The sequence below is a fragment of the Pygocentrus nattereri genome, chromosome 6 (assembly GCF_015220715.1).
Source record: "Pygocentrus nattereri isolate fPygNat1 chromosome 6, fPygNat1.pri, whole genome shotgun sequence".
Classification (NCBI taxonomy): domain Eukaryota; kingdom Metazoa; phylum Chordata; class Actinopteri; order Characiformes; family Serrasalmidae; genus Pygocentrus; species Pygocentrus nattereri.
Window position 1 is genome coordinate 28466755 of NC_051216.1, and position 8934 is coordinate 28475688.

At 38.3% G+C, this 8934-nt stretch overlaps 1 protein-coding gene across 1 annotated transcript; it reads left to right on the forward strand.

The window, feature by feature from the left end:
- The first annotated feature begins 1171 nt into the window (after positions 1-1171).
- Positions 1172-8057, forward strand: eaf2 (ELL associated factor 2). The gene is made up of 6 exons (XM_017704700.2): positions 1172-1407; positions 3568-3662; positions 3782-3918; positions 4032-4195; positions 4473-4709; positions 7112-8057. Exons 1-6 carry the CDS (start codon positions 1305-1307, stop codon positions 7159-7161), a joined length of 786 nt encoding a protein of 261 aa, XP_017560189.1. The 5' UTR covers positions 1172-1304; the 3' UTR covers positions 7162-8057.
- Positions 8058-8934: the final 877 nt, after the last annotated feature.

Genomic DNA, 8934 nt, shown 5'->3' on the forward strand with positions numbered 1-8934 from the left:
TTGAATTCCTTTTTTGTTTTGTTTTTATTTAGAGCACTCCTGTATTCTTGTCCTTTCATGTCACATTGTTTGTATATCAACTACTTAAAAGGAAAAACCTGAAACTGACTTTGGACTCAGATGTCTGCTGATGTCATACAGAGTGACATTCCCTTTTTAATCTTTTGTTTATTTGTTCATTTTGAAGTTTTTGTGTCCCCTTAAAAATCAAGAAACAACAGTTGATTAGGTATGTATATAATTTGAGTGACATGTGACATCCTTATGTATTCTTTATTTTATTAATATCCTTACACTTGTTACAGGAAGCTATAATAAATATAGATTCCCTTGCTTGTGACTGTGGCTGAGGAGAAGCTATTTTTGATGAAACTATAGGATATGTTCACCAGTCATAATTCCTGTGATGATATTTCATAGAGGGAACGTATCTCAGGTAAACAATTATTTGAAGATCAGCAAGTGGGCAGAACTGTATGAAATATGTAACAAATGCTGTGGAAAGTCCCTAGACCTCTGGGAGCATATGGGCATTTTAAACCAAAAAAATAAAACTACATGAAACTCAAGGGTCTTACAGACACAAGTTCCCCAGTGTAATTTAGCCCATAGGTCTGCCTATCCTACAGGTATAAACAGGACCATTTTAGCAGAACAACATTCTGTTTTTAACCTAGTTGGAAGGATTTTGGCAGTTTCTTTTCAAGAAGGAATGTATGTAAAAATCTATCTTAAAAGGCTTTGATATGAGGCCGCTTATTCAGCATATTATCTAATTCATTATCTAACGCTAGAGTGACAGTCCAAGCACAGGATTATACATCATACATTTTAAAGCCAAACGCCTTTCCTTTACACTGTCGGGCTTTCTTTGTTAGATATAAGTACAAAATTTTGACCTTCAGCGAAGAATTAATATTTTTGTTAGAATTAAATTACACATGCTTGGTTGTAAAAGTATCAAAACTACAATACCGTGTTAGTATAGTCTTAATTATTAATAGAAAGGTCATGATGACAGTATCTCTAACAACTCACTGTACTTATACTTTAGATACTTTTTAACTGTAAAATAATCACGTGTTTTTCGGGCGGTTATATTTGTCGTTTTATGTAGTCTGTTCTTGCTCGCCATGCCCGAAGCGGTTTGCTGAGGACTTTTATTTTGGCAAACAGCGACAGGCTGAAAACCCCGTTTGGGTCTCTGCCTGAGGTGGCTAACGTTAGTCCTACCGTAGATGGTGTAGAAAGACGTGGAAACCTAGAAACTGCTGAACAACATATGGTAGAGAATTGTCTTTATAATGAATGGAACAGCTTACTCAAACTTTGACAATCAAGAACATGTCCTTAAATTAGGCGAAACTTTTGAGAAGCAGCCAAAAAGTGCCTTCCATACGGTACGATGTAAGTGTATCTTCTTATTTCGGCATTTTTTATGAAGATAAGTAAATGTCTGTCGGATACAGTCATCTTTAGTGACTACATCCGTCAAGTCAGCCACTGTTAGTTGTTTTCCTACTCATTACGAAAAGTTATCCGTGTAGTTTTCATGAAGCGAAAGGCAGTTCAGGCAGTTAAAAGGCAGCTAACGGTTGTCATGAGTAGCCTAGCGTTGAGTTAACTAGGTTGGGTTACCCGCTGGCCACCGGCTTGTCTACCTAACGTCGAATATAAGAAATTTAATTTGAGCGTCTACTTGTGTGGACTAGTAATAATTATTACTGTTACTTTTCGTTATAGTTACGACGGTTTCGGGGTTTTAAAGAAATCTGTTTTCTTCCTAACTACATGGGTCCAAAGCTAGAAGCTGTTGGTAGAAGATGAGTTGTTCACTTCAGAGACTCGAGGGCATTTAGATCCACTTCACGTTGAAGTGCCCTCTGCCGGTGTAGCGGTAAACTGCTGATAAACACGAAAGGCGTTTTATCTTTAAGTCTACACTTTTAATATAGATGTTCACTTTAAACAAGTAACTAAAATGTTGTTCGAACTAACTTAGTAAAAAAATAAGCGGACGAATTGAAATATAACAGCAAATCAGAGCAATAAGCCACTCGCGATCTAGTGGGATTTTCACACACAACCATCTCTAGGGTTTACAGAGAATGATCCGAAAAAGAGAAAATATCCAGTGAGCGGCAGTTGTGTGGATGAAAATGCCTTGTTGATATGAGAGGTCAGAGGAGAATGGGCAGACTGGTTTGAGATGATAGAAAGGCAACAGTCACTCAAATAACCAACCAAAATCTCTGAGGAATTTTCCAACACCTTGTTGAAAGTGTGCCACAAAGAATTAAGGCAGTTCTGAAGGCAAAAGGGGGTCCAACCTTTTACGAGCAAGGTGTACCTAATAAAGTGGCTGGTTAGTGTATATTGCGGACATTTCATTAACTTTTTGTTGTATAATAATGAACGTATTATAACATGGCACTCGTTAATCCAGAAAAACTCGCTTTATAAGTATGTTTTGGTCACCAAATTACCACCACAAGTCTTAATGTAGTACCAATCTAACAGTGCCCCTCTTCCTACACTGGGACTTCATCGCAAATGGCACCCTGCTCCCTACACAGTGCACTACATAGGAATTTAACAGTGTATAATAAAACTGAAAATAGTCATTTGGGATTCCGCCACATCCATAGTGCGCTATTTTGCTGTAGAAGCTAGAATTTCAAAACTTGCATAACACCTTTAGGGAGTACTGAGCCCTCTGATAGTCACACTGGGGTTGATGCTACTTAAGGTCGATGTGAATAAAATGGCTATTTGAGGCGTGTAAGCCATGCAAGTGATGTTTTTAGTCATACTACCCTTCACAGTAAAGAACATCATAAGTACCTTAAATGAAGTATGTGATCTTAATGATCGGCTTGTTTAGCCTGTTAAAATAAGTCGCCAGCCCCGCAGTTGAACGAAAACAGGATCTAACTTTGTTGGTGGGTGCATATAAGCCGTTTCTAAGCATATAAGGTGTTTCTGAATACAGGGAACTCCAAGAACACAATTGTGTTTTTGGGAAAAACCTTCTTGACAGATTACTTTGCAAGAGCGAACTCACAAAAACGCGAGGAAAGAGAAAACATGAACAGGAGTTTAACATGTGCTGTGTACTAGAATTTCAGTCTGAGCCCAATGGATTTTACTAGCGTCAAGCTGCCATTTAGTAGCCTATAATTTCAGATTATTACACATGGAATACAAAAATTTGATTTTGACATTGGGACAAGTTTGTTTTCTTAAATGACGTTGCATGGTTTTCCCCAGTGCATTTGACAGAGGGGCTCAGTTTACTGGTATGAATTACAGTAAAACTGAACTGGTATAAATTAAAGTTCCACAAGTACAAATTTAATTTTGACATGTTGAAATTCTGATTATTTCCATGTTTTAATTGATTTCTTGTGAATGAAACTTGAACTGTTAAATGTAAAGACTCTCGTGTAAAGGGGGGGGGGGGGGGGGATTAAAAGCTAAAATGACTTGCCGTATGCTGTGATTACTAATGTTCTCATGTAACTAACAAACCTGTCTAAATTTGACTGTGTGCATATGTGTGCGCAGATGACTTCAAACCTGCCTCTATAGACACGACATGTGAGGGAGAGCTAGAGGTGGGAAAGGGAGAACAAGTTACTATAACATTGCCTAACTTGGAGGTAGGCCAGCTGCACCCCTCATGTGTGATTCTGTAATTCAGGAGAATATAGAGTGATCTTGTGTTAATATTACTGCGCTAATTTTAACACTTTCTTTGTCCCCCCTTTAAATGTCACAGGGATCCACAGCTCCAGTTACAGTGTTCAAAGGATCCAAAAGGCCTTATATGAAGGAATGCATTCTTATTGTAAACCATGACACAGGAGAGTACCGTCTGGAGAAGCTTAGTAGCAATATTGCAGTCAAAAAGACAAGGTTTGTGTTCCTCACAGTGACATCTTTTCCAGCAGTAATGAAATGTTATGTCTCTCAGCAAAAGTTCTGAAGCCTAAATGGATGTTTCTGTCTGTCCCTTTGGCTACACAAAGGGCGGAGGGCAGCAGTAAGATCCAGTCACGTCTGGAGCAGCAGACTAACAGGCTCAGTCAGCAAATGAAGAGTGGCAGTGGAGGGAAGGCTCCAGCCAACTCCAAGAGTTCCCCTCTGAAAGAGAAGATGTCTCCAGCTTCCCCAATGGATGACATTGAGAGGGGTAAGATATATAAAATCAAATGAGTGTGATTCTCTTTGATTCTCTTCTTGTTCTGCAGCTTCTCTGTGGTATTTAAAGGGCTCATATTTTACATTTTCTTGTAGGTCAATTTACGTTTTTGTGGGTTTATGCACTAATCACAGTTTTGTATATTGCACCTCATATGAAAACTGTCTGACTCCATATAATAGCACCATTTGAAAAGCAGCAGGCACCAGCTTGTGCTTGGAACACCTTTCCAGTAGCGTGTTCTGACATGTTTATGTATGTTTTGTAGAGCTGATGGCTGAGGCACGAGTAATGGATCAGATGAGCAGTGGTGACAGTTCTTCAGACTCTCACAGTTCCTCATCATCCAGCAGCGAAGACAGCTCGAGCAGTAGCGACTCTGAGGATGAAACTCGGCCTTCATTAGGCGACCCCCAAACTAAGCCTGCCCCCACCCGCAGCATGCCCATCCTCACGTCTCAGGAGCACGTGGAGGAGGAGGGTGGACACCTCATGAACACGCTCAGTAAGTTTTTTTTTTTTTTTTTTTTTTTTTTTTTTTTTTTTTAATGATCTGTAGGTCAGTTGTGTAACATTTTGCTTAAAGGGCCCATAGCCTACATTTTTCTAGTATTTATGTGTATTTTTTTAATATATGTATGCGTCCTGCTTCCACAAGATTTCCACTCACTCCTGCAGAAAACCTGCATCGTTTTGTCCCACTCACGCCCACAGTTGCATATAGCTGGTTTCGTCTTCATTAGTCATGATTGAAAATGACTGTGATAAGTCGACTTGCATTAAGTCGGCTTTATTGTTGTGTATTCACCTCCTGCGTGAATGTATGGTCATAATTAATTTTTACATGACTTTTTCAGCCTTTGTTAATCCCTTAGAACTTACATGCTGCACTTACAGGTAGGCCCAGAAATATTTGGACAGTGACAATCTTCATGATTTGGGCTCTGCGTGCCACCACATTGGATTTGAAATGAAACAACTGAGTTGCAGTTTTGGGCCACAGTAGTAGACTTTCAGGTTTAACTCAAGGGGTTGAACAAAAATATCCTATGAAACATTTAGCAATTGCAACCATTTTTCTACAAAGCCTCCTCATTTCAGGGGCTCAAAAGTAATTGCACAAATGAACTTTGCCATAAATAAAATTGTTAATTTTTAATGCTTTGTTGAGAGTCCTTTGCCGGTGTTCTATCGATTTGTCCTACTTCGTCGAGACGTCCTACCGTAGCGTATATTTATAGATTGTATCTATCGATATGTGCTACCGTGTCGAAAAATAATACCGCAACTATTTTGTGATATTAGGGGTAGCACATATCGATAGGCTAAAAATAGTGTCAGATCCTCCTACCTGTATTATATTAGGGGTAGCACATATCGATTTTATTACGCTTTCTGTCACCGTACGCGCTAACCCTAACGATTTCAACAGTAAAACAGTGCCATACTTTTCTAACATTTCTGCGGCGTTAACAAATGTCTAAAATGCTAATTACTTTTGCGTTTACAGTAAATATACAGTAGTAATATTGTAAAGTATTAAATTAATTAAAAGCAATAAACACTCACCATTAATTACACACTTTCTAACCAAGGTAGCAAGAATTGATGAGCCTTCCTACAAATTAGCTTAGAAAGCGATGTACGCATGCGCAGTAAATCAAAGTAGGACAGCTCGATGAGTAGCACAGTTCGACAGAACACCGGTAATGACTGCCTTAAGTCTGGAATCCATGGACATCACCAAATGCTGAGTTTCCTCCTTTGTGATGCTTTGCCAGGCCTTTACTGCAGCTGTCAATTGTTGCTTGTTTGTGGGTCTTTCTGCCTTAAGTTGTGATTTAAGCAATCTGCTCAATCAGGCTGAGATCTGGTGATTGACTCAGCCATTGCAGAATATTCAACTTCTTTGCCTTAAAAAAAACTCCTGGGTTGATTTTTCACAATATGTTTTGTGTCTGTACTGTGAAGTGATGTCCAATCAACCTTGCTGCATTTGATTGAATCTGAGCAGAAAGTATATCCCTGTACACTTTAGAATTAATGCTTCTGTATTCTGCTTCCACCACTGTTGTCTTCCATAGACGTCCAGACCTTTTTGAGTTCCTGAGCTCACAAGTGCACTTTCCCCTCCTCCTCAGAATGTACCAAACTGTTGATTTGGCCATTCCTAACATTTCTGCTTTCTCTGATGGATTTCTTCTTTTTTTTCAACCTACTGATGATGTGTTTTACTTCCATTGAGAGCTCCTTTGACCACATGTTGTGGGTTCACAGCAACAGCTTCCAAATGCAAATGCCACCTTTTACCTCCTTAACTGATGATGGATTAATGAGGGAATAGCCCATGAAATAGCTTTTGAGATAATTGTCCAATTTCCTTTGGTCCCTTGAAAAAGAAACAGCTACATATTAAAGAGCTGTAATTCCTAAACCCTTCCTCCAATTAGGATGTGAATACCCTTAAATTAAAGCTGGGAGTCTGCACTTTAAGCCCATGTTGATTATACAGCTGTGTCTTGAATATGTTTTGGTAAACAGCCAAAATGTTAACTTGTCTCTGTTAACTTGTCAAAATGTTAACTTGTCTTTCAGAAAGCACTTTTCAGAACTATAGGAATATAAATGGGCAGGGCTGAAGTGATGTAGCACGAGTAGGTGAATATATGTAAATGAGTTGGTTCTCGTGACATCACAGAAACAATGAATTCAGGTGTTTCTGCAGTATAGTTTGCTGTTGGTGTACTGTATGTACTACTTAATGAATAGCAGATTTTGAAAACTTAGCATTGTTTACATATTATGTCAAACACCTTAATTTCAGTAAAGCGAGGGAAATTTTTACCGTAATATGGTGCCTTTAACCTTTAGCACTTTAACATGCTGCTCTTCTGTATTCTGATGCAGAAAGTGATCTTCAGCTGAGTGAATCTGGCAGCGAGAGTGACGATGACTGAGCACATCGAGTCTATAAACACGAAGCTGAAGGATAGAAGAGGACGGTGTTACCAGGAATCACTGTCGCAAACTCTGTGATATTGGAATTTTAATCACCATCAGCTTTCACTAAATGTGTTAAACGTGTTCTTTTCTCCAGGTTTTCAAACAGCAATTGTTTCTGTCAACCTCGTATACGGTGTGGATGACAGGAGAAAAGCTGTGAGATTTCTATATGTTTGGAAAATTCATTATTTATTTTGCTAAATGCTACTGTGTAGATCCTAGTTATATAGGGCTCTCTTAAAACACAGTTGTTTCCACTGAGCATGCTCAGGAAGGTATGCATTAGACTATTGAGGAGTTATTTTCATTTGACAATCTGTGTCCTGTTCTTTTGGTTTGAGGCTGATTGTTTCAGCCTCAAATAACTGAGCCACATATCACACGTGGTCTTAAGGCGCATCAGTGCATTACTTGATTAAAATCTTGATCTCAAGTGCAGCAAGCAAATGTATCTGCAAGTTTTGCCAACTTAAACCTCCAATACTTGAACGTGTCTGTCTTAATAATAAATTATTTAGAGAAAGACCTGTTGGTATGTCTAGTGTGTTGACCTGTCCGTACAAGGTGCTTTGGATTACACAGAAGTACCCAATATAGCATAATTCACGTTTATAGATTAGAGTGAATGTGTTCTCCTGGTATTAATTATGCTCATCTTTGTCCTGCTCATCAGTTTGTTTTGCTAATATTCACTTACATGCAGACTGCAAGGATGTCTGAAAGGAATCCTCCTACATCAGCACAATTAGAAAGGAAAGAGACTAATTTATTAGGGCCTGGGTAATGTAATAGGATAAATGTTAATGATTCAACATGCTTGAACATTAAAGTTGTATGTAGAGCAATTCAATTTCGTGGTGTATCCCTTTTCTTTCCTACTCTCGTGAGTACATTGTATTACTGCTTGAAAATAAACAGAAAAAACAGGATATCATGTGGATGCAAAGACCTAAGGAACAACTTTAAAATAGAATTTTGTAAAATTTCTACATAATTCAATAATTAAGATTCATACAAAGTCAGTGTTTTTGATGGGAAATAAACAAAACCATTCAGAATAGTTTGATTTCTAGAGAATTCAAGAGAAACTAACTGGGGTCACAATGTCTACAACACATACAGTCCTTGTTTTAACTATTCAAAATGACCAGTGAACTTGGGTGTCCTACACGTGAGTTGTAATGTTAATAGAGGTAAAATAGTGGTAAATCTATAAATCATCTTTCCTTAGGGGGCTGTTTTGCCTTACAATACCCTGCAAGTTCTGGTCCACTATTAATTTACCCTTGTCTTAAAAATGACAAAAATTAAAGGATTAATCAGTTTTTGTATCCATTTTATGCCGTTACTTGTGTAGCTTGCATATCCCTCACATCAAATAGTAATCTGTGAGGGAGCTTTAACAGGAATTTACAGACGTCTGGTTCCTATCGCCACCACTGTGAACAATTTTGACTCTAAGTTTCTCTCGAACAGAACATTAAACACCAAAACGCTCCGAATGATTTTGTTTCCATTTTAACGATTGAATTATAGGGACATGTGGAAAACTGGTCGAATTCCCCTTTAATTCATAAGAGATTTTTAACGGTTGTTTTGGGGTTTTTGGCAAAAAAAAATGTGTTCATGGCGGAGATTGACATGCTTTATAAGGAAAGTGTAAGAGGGCAAGAAGTTGTTTATCGTTTGCTGTACACTGATGCTTCACAGGACTGCATAGGGTCAGT

Excerpts from the sequence above, each read along its gene's own strand:
- eaf2 (XM_017704700.2), top strand. The coding sequence starts at position 1,305 with ATGAATGGAACAGCTTACTCAAACTTTGACAATCAAGAACATGTCCTT. Across the intron at positions 3,663-3,781 it reads TAACATTGCCTAACTTGGAG|GGATCCACAGCTCCAGTTAC; the intron begins GTAGGCCAGCTG and ends TAAATGTCACAG. Across the intron at positions 3,919-4,031 it reads ATTGCAGTCAAAAAGACAAG|GGCGGAGGGCAGCAGTAAGA; the intron begins GTTTGTGTTCCT and ends GGCTACACAAAG.